Below are 13,052 nucleotides of genomic sequence, written 5' to 3' on the forward strand. Positions count from 1 at the left end.
TAAAAATTGCCTTGCAATTGTCTGAAACTGAAGACCTAAACTCTGAGATTGATGAAGTTCTTGCAAAAAAAAAAACGCAGAGAGCTTGCTGCTAAAAGGGTTAATAAACAATGTATGTTATCGCCAAAAAGGATCAAAAGTCTAACTACAAAAAAACCTAATTTTTCTATTCCACCACTACCAAAAGTTCCATTTAAGTCTTTACCTGGTAATTATTATTAAAAATTAAACTATTTTGTTTTGTTAAATCATGTTATTTTATGTTATATAGTTTCAATTGCTGATCACAAACGTGTTGGAAAGAGAACTAGAGGTAAAATTATATTTCTAAATAAATATCTAAATAAACAAATCAGGTATTTTTTACTATAAATTTATAGTTTTTTATCAATTTTTCTAGATGACGAATTTTGCAGAAAAAATATTGCACATTATATTCCCCTTCTACAAGTAAACAAGATTGGTCAGTTGATAGAACATACATTGAAGAAAATACTGAAGGTAAGACAAGTGTTACAGTTTTAAAAACCTAACTCAATTCTTAATGTGCATAATTTCTGTTTTTAGTTTATAAATTGCTCAAGCAAGATAAAAATATTAGTGATTCTCCTTCAAGTATCCAAAATTCATTTCTAAATAATAAAAACAATTTGTACATAAATAAATTAAAAGTATTCTCGCCTATTAGTAAAATTGATATTACCAAAAATACTGGTATGTCTACAATATTTTCAATATTGTCAAACGATAATACTGAATCTGTTTTATAGTTAATTTATTTTTAATTACATTTCATAGAAAATGATCTGATGGCATCTCCCCCAATGTTTATTGATAGTCCAATTAAAAATAGTAAAAAAAGAAGCCTTTTTGATATGACACCTGAATCCACTCAAAAACATGTAAAAAATGTTGCAGTGAGACAACTTTTTTCTTCAACACAGTCCAATATATCAGAAATAGACAGTGAAGTTAATGGTAAAGAATTATATTTTTAAATTTCCCCTTACCTATTTATTTAATCTAATATTAATTGTATAGAAAATTATTTAATGGCAACTCCTTCGATATTGAACGGCAAACCAAACTAGTGGTAAAAAGAATCTTTTTGAAAGTACACCTGAATCTGCCCATAAACACATAAAACATGTATCAGTGAAACAACTAATTTCTTCAACAGAGTCTGAGATATTAACACAAGGCAGGGAAGCTAATAGTAAGGATTAGTATCTTGAATAATATTACACAGCTGACCTATTTTAAAAATTAAATATTTTCAGGTACCTATATAAATATTAAATATATATTTTTTCAATTGTAATTACAGTTAACCATGGTTGTATCTTAAAATTTATAACATCAACATTACCACAACTTAATTCAAAACTAAATCAAATAATTTTAAATCAGTCTAAACATGAAGAAATGCTAAAAAATATTTTAAAGAACAATACAGTAGATGATGACAGCTTTTATAATAATACAGCTTTGGAAGGATTTCAATTAAATGATTTGAATTCATTAAAAGAAGTAGATTTAAAACTTAAGTCTGATACATTATACTATAAATGTTTGGTATAAAAGGTCATAAAATGTTACATACCTACTATTGTTTATAAAAAAACATTCATATTTTTTCTAGGTAAAACGATTGAAAGAATTTGGTGGTAATAATTTGTATATGGTGACCAAATGCATTATAGAATTTTTGATAACTGATAATTTAGGGATGCAAATATCATTAACAGGGCGTGGAACAAATAATAAAAAAAATGAAAAAATGTCACTAATTTCATTAACAATATTTAAATTGATAACATGTAAGTTGAAATTTTTATTAAAATATGTTACTTTTATTGCTCAGAATAAAGTACGCTACTTTTACAGTCATTTTTGGGCAATATGCAGTGAGTTCATGTCAGTTCTATTGGAACCTCCCCTACATGTTATGCCATATAATTAAATTGAATTACATAGTACCATGTAAATTTGTCTTATAGTTGATTTGTCAAGAAATCTAATTTTGTAAAGCAAAACAGTTAAGCTCCTCATTTTATTTTTAATGTTCAGTATATGTTCTTACTATTTTAAATTGAAATCTATTGTCACTCCTAAATATTTGAATGATAATACCATTTTGATTGGTGAACAGTCGCAATTTGTCATACCAGTTTCACATTTATGTATTATAAAGTTGTATCCAACAGGGAGCTGTGAACGAATTGTAACTATAGGCATGCAAACTGATAGTAGATTTTTCCCCATCCAGTCATGGATATACCATAAATCAATTTCAACACTTCAACAGTTTATTTTAATGTTTTCCAGTTATCTTCGAAATTAACTAGTGCTATGTCGTCGGCGAACATGAATAATTTCCCTTTTAACAACGAGGCGGGTATAGAATTAATATATATTAAAATATATATTAGTTTATAATATAATAATATAATATAAACTGTATAAATATATATATTACATAGTTACATAGATACTTTATTTTCATTTCATTTTTTTAATTTTTATTTAGGAAAATAGATAAGTTTATATTTTTAGAGAGATTGTCTTGAATTAGTTGAATTAACAGTATGCTAATTATTTTAACGATTGTTTATAATAATTATAATTTAATTAATTATACTTCTTATATACATTAAATTTATATTTTCAATTGCAGGAGTTATAATGAAAAATGTATCTGGTTCAACAATAGTTGATATAAATAAAGCGGTAACTGGGTGGTTAAAACATGCCAAGGAAAGATATGGAAGACGAGAATTGTTATAGTTTATTAGTTTCTTGTTTGTAAAATTTCTTTAAACATTTTTTTTTTTTTAATTTCTTGCATAATATATTTATTTTATTTTTTTTTATTGAACATTATAGTTTCGGCAACATAGACCATTAGCTTTTAAGGTTTATACAATTATATATATATATATATGTATATATTTTTTTTTACAATATTAGTTACTTAGTTCTATTTAATTATCATGCATAATACTATTATGTTACTTATTTGAAAATATAAGTTTATAATTATAAAAAAATGCATATATTTTATTTTTATTTTATTGTAATATAAAATGATATAGTTGAATGTTGTTAGGTGTTATCAATAAAAATAACTACAATAAAATTAAATATTAAATTTTAACTTTAATTTCAATAAGTATACTAATAATAAGTTATAATTAGATTTGCTCACAAATGAAGTATATTTGTTTGTAAAATCTTTAAAAGAAGAAATAGTTATCGATTATTTTGAAAATTTTGAAAATTTTGAAAACTTAATATTATTTGTGGGGCCTTGTTTACATCCCTACTAATTGCAATAAGCTCTAATTGACCTAATCATAAATAATTAAAAATTTAAATGAATTCCTTACAAATTCCAGCACTTGGTAAGGTTGACACGATGGTCAATGACACCTCAATTATGCTTAAATAGCTTCATGAGGGGTATTCCAGTATCTTCTTTTCTATCTAAAATTAATTTTTTACAAGACTCATATAGAAAACATTCAGACCAAATTGGGATGTATATAAAACATTTTCAGGAAGTTTATGGCACCTTAACAGACTGCAATCAGGAATATAATGGGATAGATGCAGACCATACTGGTCTATGTTAAATACTTGGTCTAGTTAGTTCCTGGCAGGCAGTTTTTTGAAGAGTCTGAACTAGGACATTTGGAATCCTACAGACCGTCTGAGACTTACCCAGACCGGTCCGGGATTTAAATAGGTATTTCTTATAAACAGTCTCAGAGTCTGAAAATTCAGTACTAAGACCTTCCTGGGAGGGTCCATGTGTTCTTAGGGTAGTTCAGAAATTAGCGATGATTCTGAAATTGAAGAAGCAAATACAATAAAAATGTCTAGTTTAGACATTTTGAGTTTTTTATCAAGCCACAACTTAATTGCAGCTTTTCCAAATCTGTACTTGGCATATAAGGCGTTGTGTATCATCACTGCATCATCTGCATCTGCTGAACGGAGCTTTTCTAAAGTAACTTTTGATTATTAATTCATAATAATAGAACAATAATAAATAATAAGTAAATAGAACCATTATAGACTAGTAGAATTTTCATATTTGTCTAACAAACTAACTTCTACAATGTGTATGTTTGTAAGACGGTGACAACACTTGGGTGTGTAACACTTCTTAACTTTATATTTCATATTTTTATTAAAATTATTGTATTATTTTTTAATTAATTTTTCTTAAACACAAATTGTCATAATAATGATTTCAGGTAAAACTAGTTAAATCTAGACTTCGGTCAAGTATTTGGCAGAATCGGCTGGAAAGTCTACTGATATTAAGTTCTGAAAAAGATATTGAAATCAATCGTGATGAAGCAATTAATATATTTGCTAGGTCCTCTGATCTTTTAATGAAAAGTTTATTATTTAAATTAAATATCAATTGATATTGTAATAAATACACTATAACTTATGTTACCCTATTTATTTAAATATACAAAGTAGAGTAATCTATTAAAAATATTGTCTCATTTCATGGTGTTTAAATTAATTTTATAATTATTATCTGTATGGTTTAAAAATTGTTTGTGAAAGGCGATGACCCCCCCCCCCAACCCTATAAATATTTTTTATAGGAAAATTTTTAATTGTGAGACAAAATGTTGGTTGATGGGTAGGTGGGTGGGTGGGTATTGCAAAATATACTTGCCTCTGAAAATATTCGAGTTCACCACGCCACTGGTTTGTATACAAAGCGTATCATAGTGTTTTCGATATTCTACGTTATTGAATACTTACACGATACACAACATTTTTGTTTTTGTTTTTTTGGGCACACAGTTTTCGCGTGTTTTAGTAAACCGTTATTTTTATTTTTTACGTTTTTTAAAAAAATACAACATGGACGACGAACATGTAACTGTATCTCCAGCTAAAAAAAATCCAAAAGGAAAAGTAAGTGTTTATATTACTATTTTCCTATTGAAAATTTTTAATTTTTAAATATATATTTTTTCTTTAGTTTATTGGCACTGGTCAAAGGAAAATTGTAATTAATCTCTACAAATATTTCGTTGAAAAACAGTCTGAAAATCCAGACAGCCCCCGATTGACCTACAGACAAATGCTATTAGAAATTTCAAAATCCTCAGGTATTGGACAACGTATAATACAAACAATATTGTCGGAGTACAAAATACAAGGTATAGTTTCATCGCCTACCAAGGAAAAACATAGACCTACAGTAATTGAAAAAATCGACGAATTTGATAAAAACGCAATTAGGCAAAAAATTCAAGAATTTTGGAGGAACCGTGAAGTACCAACAATTAAAAAAATTTTGGTAGCCATTAATGAGGATGAAACATTGCCTAATATGAAACGTACGTCATTCCAGGCAGTGTTAAAAGATTTACAATTTGAATACGTGAAAAAAAATCGTAATAGTGCACTTCTCGAAAGAGAAGATTTAAGAACTTGGCGCTGAAGATTTTTAACCAAAATAAAGCATTACAGAGCACAAAACAGACCGATATACTATTTAGATGAGATATGGGTCAATGCAGGCGAGACACACAGCAGGACATGGCTCGATACGACAGTCAAAACATCACGTGATGCATTCCTTAAGGGCCTAACTGCAGGACAAAAGGAACCCTCCGGAAAAGGTAAGCGTCTCATCGTTTTACACATCGGGTCGTCAGATGGTTTTGTCCCGGGGGGCCTTTTATGTTTCGAATCGAAAACCAATTCAACAGACTACCACGACGAAATGAATGGTGATACATTCTAACCTGGTTTGTACGTATTCTGCCATTATTAAAAGAAAATGCCATAATTGTGATGGACAATGCCTCATATCACTCGGTGAAGAAATGTAAAATACCAAACATGTCTTGGAAAAAACAAGAAATCTTAGATTGGCTCGAGAGTAAAGGTGAGATTGTTATCCATCGATGTGTAAAAATGATTTAATGAAAGAAGTGAGAAAACTAAAAGATACATACGACAAATACGTGATTGACGAATACGCGAAAGACAATAAAAAACTCGTATTGCGATTACCGCCATACCATTGCAAGCTAAATCCGATAGAGCTCACGTGGTCATCAGTAAAAAGTTATGTTCGGACACACAACAACACATTTAAAATAAAGGACGTACTTGGGCTGCTAAAAAAAGGGGTGGAACATGTAACACCAGAAATGTGGACTAATTTTGTCGGACATGTCATAAAGGAGGAAGACAAGTTTTTGAACCTTGATCATTTAAGTGATGAAGTAATGGACGGACAACCCGACGAAGAAGAACGTCATATCCTTACCATAGGAAGGGGTGGTACAAGTTCTTTGGATTTAGACTCAGATTGATTTCTTGTGACTATTTAAATTATTTTGATTTTTTTTTTTATATTTTTTTTTGTTTTTTTTTTCTTAATTCATATTAAAATGTAATCTATGTTATGTACAATTACTAATTTTTGTTAGAATAACTAAATAAATGCATATATAAAATACTGATGTTAAATACATATTATTTGTATTGTTTTTGTATACACAATAGGTACGCCTGACACCAGGTATTATTTTTTTCATAGTGTGTTACTTGGGCCGGTGTATACAACCACCGTTTACTGCTAAGCGGCGGCGGCTGTGGAATTAGCCACCGGTCACTGCGTACTGAGTGGGGGAATTTATGGCGGCGACTAGATGGTAGAGTGGGAGAAATTTGGGTACGATACCGCGGAGCTCGATCATTTGGATGCGCGAGCGAGTAGCGTTCTCTCCGCGCCCGGAACTATATTAAAGAAAATCCTAGCATAATTACTGTCCTAAAAGGTGATGACAGGCAAATAAAAAGAAATTTTAAATAAAAAAAAAGCACACATCATTGTAAAACTAACACATTTGTCGCTCCGTTCAGAATCAGAATATTATTTTTTTTATAAGCGTTTGAATTTGTATTTTTTACTATATAATTCCATAAAATATACTGACGGAATTATTTTTGTAGTTAATAATTATTATTTGTGCCCTGATTATATGTATTTAATTGTACAGTAAAAGAAGTTAAAGACAAAAAGTGGAGACATATTAGGGATGCATATATATGTATCAGAAGAAAAAAATGTAAAAAGTGGGTCCGAAGCAAACAAAAAAAAGCCTTATGCTTATGCCGAATCAATGTATTTTTTAAACGTAGTAGTAAAAAAAAAGGAAGTAAGTCAATATAATTAAATACTAATATAAGAATAAACCTACTTTACCATCCTGGTAGAATTTTTGAATTTTTGTATGAACTGGTAATTTTCTGGTATTATAAGTGTAGTCAAATCTTTTGGAGCATCAGGTGCTGCTTGAATTTCTCGCCGTATGCGTCTTATTTGTTTTTTTAAAGCTCTGTCAGCCGTCAAAGCTCCCTAAGTAATTTAATATTAATTTTAAATTAATTTAAAAAAAATTAAAAATTATTAAAAATTATTTTAAAAATTTAAAAAATTGTTATATTTACCTTTCCTGCTTGTGATAATCCACTAACACATTCATTAATAATATTTGATGTAGGCTCCATTGTCTCACGTGCTCGTTTTTTCATCTTCGTGACTGCAGAATTAGCTTAAATATTAACCGCTTCCGAATCATGTGTCGAATGTTCATTTATTTGTTTTAAAACCTAATAATTAAAATATTAATAAATGTATTTAATACCTACTGATAGAAAAATTAATAAAATATTAAATTACCTCCAAAGTGTCAACTGTTGTATGAATTCTTTCCATTACTTGTGCCATGATGACTATTGACTACTATAACTACTACTGATTAGTTGACTATCTTATTTCTTATATTATTACTCAATAATCGTCTATCGATACGGTAGCCGATTACAGTGAGATAAACTGATAAATGATATAGATACAATATAATTAATGCTAAAATTATTATCTAAACGCATTTCTTAAAAATAATTTCATGAAGTAATTTAAAGAGACTACGCCGAAATGGTCACACGCCAAAATGGCACTACGCCGAGATGGCCACGCCGAGATGGCCACGCCGATATGGCCACGCCGAGATGGCCACGCCGAAATGTCCGGATCCGTGTATTTATGTAAGATATGAAGGTCTGTTAATTTATTTTCTAAGTTCCTACCTATGTGAAAAATAGGTTTTTTTTTTTTTTGTATATAAATATAAAATAATGAAAGTTTTATTGTAATTTTGCTTTACTTATAAGTCTGATTATACTTAAATTTTATGAACTTAAAGTCTGATTGAACTGTTATGATTATAAAAATATTTTTTTTTTGTTTTGTTAAATTATATAAGATGTTATACTTTATTAATAAATAATTATTTGAATGCAAAATTTAATTTATTGTATACTCACGGAATTACCTAACCACTATCACAAAATTAAATACCATATCATGATATTACCTAACTTTTCTCTATGACTTTTGCACTTTTATAAAAACTTATCAAAGTACTTAAAAGTCCAAAAACTGCATATATTATAGTAACTTAACTCTATGTTCATCAAACAATTAAAATAATTAAGCATAATTACTGACATTGAATTTGTAATTAGACATTTAGTTAATTTATCACGAATATGCCTTCCTTTACCCTAAATCTCAAAATCAAATCAAAGACTAACATAAAAGTTATACCAAGTTTTATTGTTTTACCAACAGGAAACAATATAAAAACCACGAGATGGCACATTATTGTATTTTATCCACCGTATTTTTTTTAAAAATTTTTTTTTTTTTTTAATCGTACTTGACTAACTCACTGACTGATAAACGTACCTAAAGCGTGAACAATGATAGATTAATGCTTGCAATTTACACGGTACCTTCGTACAATTGTACCATAAATTTAGTGTGCAATAAGAAAGCATTTTACAAAATTCGCATTTTAAAGTGGTGCTTGCTCAAGTATTTTGAGAATCAAAATAGTCAATAAAAATGTCTTAAATTTTGAACACCGTTAAACTGAATATTAAATAACAAATTAATCAATATTCGAATCATATTATATAGAATTGGCATTTTTAACGGTAAACGAAGTGCACGGGGTCAGCTATTGATTATATTAATCCACCGTATTATGTCAAACTTGGTATAACTTTGATACTTAATTAGAGTTAAATCATACACTTACGTACAAACAGCACTAGGTCCGCGATCTACCGCAGGTAGATTGTCTACCTGATAATATACTGCTGCGAATCAGAATTTTTATTCCGGGCAACAGAAAACTTAAGATAAATCTAGAACATAATCCACCGAATATTAAATAACGAATTGAACAAATTTTGAGTCATATAGAGTTGGTATATTTAAAGTGCACGGGATCAGCTATACAAAAATTTAGTTTGTTTTCATTTCTAATTTTCACTGTACAACCTACGTGCTATTATTTTCATTTGAAAATTCACGTAGTTTATTTAAGGAATGTTGCTAGGGGATCGAAAAATCAAAGTAGGTAAATAATAAACATCTGATTAAAAATTTAATAACTGCACACGGGCGAAGCCGGGTATTTGGCTAGTATTATTTAAATATCTCCATACTTTATAATTGTTGTAGTTATTATTTTACAAACTTTAAATTTTATTTATGTATCAAAGCTTTAAACGGGTGATTCATAAAAATAAAATAACTATATTAAATTAGGTATTATTAAGATAAATTTAATCCATATTTTCTATACCTACCTTTTAATAACTCAGTCATTTATTGGGAAAAATATTTTTGGAACCATGGTTTGTGTAGCTTCAATGTTACATGTATGATACTCCCAAATACTTGGAGAATCTTTCATCAGAATTTCTATCAAATTTGTTACGTTGTACTGGCAATCCAATTCCATAAAACCACATATCAATTATCTCTTACGTCCCGTGTTTTCTAATATTTTAGCTCTTTTCTGATATAATTCTGTATTTGCGCCATTGTTTAATAAATGTTTAGCAAGTATGTTGTATTGTCAGCGTAATTTGCATAAATTATAGTATCTATATAGCCAGTAGCAATTGATTGAATTACAGCATCAAATGGGCAAGTATTGATTACTTTGTATTTGATTGTTTTTTTCCAATTTTTATTGGTGTGGGGCTTAAAAAATTACCATTCTGTACATTATCGAGTGTAATGCACGACTTTAAATATCTTTCAGCTTTTATTTCTAGATGGCTGGTTAAGTACAACAATTTTCTTTTTTGTATCTTTTGCTTTGTTCTTCAAATTTTCTTTCTTTGTCACTATTACTAGTTACTGAAATATCTTCTTCAGATGTATGAGTATCGTAAATATTTTTCAACCAATTATTTTCATCTACATCAGTTCATTTTTACATTATCAGCTATTTCTCTTTTCATTTGGTTCATCATATTGATAATTTTCTTCGTTTTGATTAAAGTTCGTGTGTTCTATAAATTCACAACTTCCATTTATTAAACTATCAGTGCTATTTTTGTTAAATTCATTATTTTCATCAGTCACACAATCTTCATCTTCAATTACATCATCTTTATCTTCAGTCACATCATTATCATCTTCAGTGTTACTAATTACATTTCTGTTTATTTTATTTGTGTCCACTTTAGTATTTATTTCATAATTATTGTGTTTTATAAAACTTCCTGTTAATTTTATTAACCCTCGTATAGCTCTTAAATGAATTACGATAAATTTATCCACTCTCATTCTAGGTTTTCTATTATCGATGATTGTTTATTTTAATTCAGCAAAATAACCTTCAATTATTGCTGAAGATCCGACTATGTTGGGACTTCTTAATATTTTTACCATTACTGCAGACCATAATGGGAATTCCTTGCATATATTAATTAAAGGCTTAACTAAATCTTTAAAATAATAAGGGTTCAATATATTACCTTCAACTGCTGCTTCAAGGATGACATTGTCATTAATATTATTTATCCATTTTTTTAGCTCTGAATTATGTGTATCACAATGAAAATCAGTTAATATTTATATTTCTTTAGAATCATCTGCATGAATTTTAAAGTTATCAATACCTGAAATCAATTCTTCTAAAAATATTTTTACCCTTTCAGCCGGAGTTTTATTTTCAAATGTATTTGTCCCATACGAATTGGCTGTTGCTAAAATTAATATGTTCCGTAATATACAATCGAAGTATTCAAGGCTTTCTGACTTAATCAATAATCCAATTGGACGGACGTAAAAATGTTTAATTTGTTTCCTTCCTTGCAATCACTTCCACCTACAGATCATATGTATCATATGTGCAACGTCAATGCGAATGAAGCAAGAAGGAACGTTTGATTCTTTATTTATTAAACATAAAAAACACGATTCTGAAAATTTGTCCAATGTCATCCTATTCGAAAACGCTCGAGTTGTAGCTCCTAAAAGTGCTTATGAATAGTCTAGTACACATTCGTCATTTGGCTTCATTCCCGTTGTTATCCAATTAGCTATCCAGTAGTAAATACATAATGTATCATGCTTTTCAGACAATTGTTGTGCTATTGGAACAGAGTGGCCCAAATTATTAACAACTAATTGGTATAAAAAAATATGTCCTGAAGATGTTTTATTTGATGTTCTTTGAAATGGTGCTATCAGTGATCCAGTTGCATCAACAGTCATAGTTACCCCATTTTTCTTCCTTACGAATGACCTTATATATATATGACATTGTAGTGGTGACCAATAATACACAAACAATTTATCAATACAAATCGTATGGATACTTCCACTATGTTTAAGTTCTATTAATTATGTAATAGAGTCCGATCCAGAAGTTCCTAGATTAAAATCTACAGAATCTTGTTTATCCTTTCTTAGTACTTCTGAATTATATAAAATTGAACTTTCATCATCGCCGTATTCCATATTTGCATCTGCAAATTGTCTTCTATGAAGTGCGCCTACTCGTAGTACCTCATCGCCTATTTCTTTACGTTTTGGGTTTCGAAGATAACGTTTTTTCACATCATGATGTTGTATCTCCATTGTTTCAGGTGAATAAAAATTAATTTGTATATCTTCATTAGGCTTTGGTTCATCTTCAATATCAGCAAAAAATACACTATAGCAAGAAGAATCTGTACACTTTCCACTGAATGTAATAAAATGCCCCCTTCCTGAATGTAAAACATGACGTTTTAAAATTTTATACGTGCACGGTAGTTTGTGTTGCTCCCAAAATGTATCTAAAAATAAATTAGTCCATTCTAATTGTAGTCTCCAATATTCCCGATTTCCTTGGCGAGTTTGATACACTTTTTTGATTGGTTGAATTTTTTATACGATTTAAAGTCTACTTAAACCTTATACAATTTTGTTGATGGACGATCACATAATTGTTTATTTTTTTTTCCCCTGAAAGCGCAAATAAGAAAGTGGTTGATTGTACACATTAATTTCATAATAGTTTATTTATACATATTATATTCTATTTATTAATTTTTATAAGACAAAATGTTCGAAGTATTATTGCCTATCTTATACTTAAAAAATATGAGCCGATCGGGCCCGTGACGAAAATTATTATTTTTATTATAGCAATAATGAACCGTACTGAATACTATCTTAATCCAAACCATTGAGATGTTCATGTTAATGTCCATAATTGTATTGATCTTAACACAAATGTGTATCAATACAGTTAAATATATATTATCAAGTACCTCAAAAATATTAACCAAATAATCAATACACGCACTCGCTAATTATAATTAAATTTGTACAGCTAAATTCATCAGGAGAATATCAAATGTCATCAAACTGTTTTGTACGCAACACTCACATACCGACCGACCTACCGACACACCGAGGCGCAACTTCTTCCTCTTTTTGCCCACGTCCTCTTTTCGACTAAAAATGATAAAACAGTTTCCCATTTTCGCCCACAGTTTCACGTTTCACATTTTGGAAACCACTGTCTCAAAATTAATAATTTTAAAAATATCATATAATAATCAAATAAAAAATAAAAAAAATGTATAATTATTAATAATAATTAACATTACGTAGGTAGGTAATACGTACCTACATA

General features: G+C 28.9%; 1 protein-coding gene and 1 long non-coding RNA gene across 2 annotated transcripts; one reads left to right on the forward strand and one right to left on the reverse strand.

The window, feature by feature from the left end:
* Positions 1 to 4,605: 4,605 nt before the first annotated feature.
* LOC126554755 (uncharacterized) lies at positions 4,606 to 5,479 on the forward strand. Its single transcript, XM_050209791.1, has 2 exons — positions 4,606 to 4,947; positions 5,015 to 5,479. Exons 1-2 carry the CDS (start codon positions 4,894 to 4,896, stop codon positions 5,477 to 5,479), a joined length of 519 nt encoding a protein of 172 aa, XP_050065748.1. The 5' UTR covers positions 4,606 to 4,893.
* Positions 5,480 to 7,256: 1,777 nt separating this feature from the next.
* Positions 7,257 to 8,290, reverse strand: LOC126554751 (uncharacterized). The gene is made up of 3 exons (XR_007606723.1): positions 7,736 to 8,290; positions 7,504 to 7,665; positions 7,257 to 7,411 (listed from the first exon to the last, which is right to left on the reverse strand). It is a non-coding gene; the product is annotated as an uncharacterized LOC126554751 (long non-coding RNA).
* Between the last annotated feature and the right edge of the window lie 4,762 nt (positions 8,291 to 13,052).

The sequence above is a fragment of the Aphis gossypii genome, unplaced genomic scaffold, assembly GCF_020184175.1.
Source record: "Aphis gossypii isolate Hap1 unplaced genomic scaffold, ASM2018417v2 Contig00590, whole genome shotgun sequence".
Classification (NCBI taxonomy): Eukaryota; Metazoa; Arthropoda; class Insecta; order Hemiptera; family Aphididae; genus Aphis; species Aphis gossypii.

Coding starts and splice junctions, on each gene's coding strand:
- LOC126554755 (XM_050209791.1), top strand. CDS start 4,894: ATGGACGACGAACATGTAACTGTATCTCCAGCTAAAAAAAATCCAAAA. Junction 4,948..5,014: donor AAAAAAATCCAAAAGGAAAA/GTAAGTGTTTAT, acceptor TTTTTTCTTTAG/TTTATTGGCACTGGTCAAAG.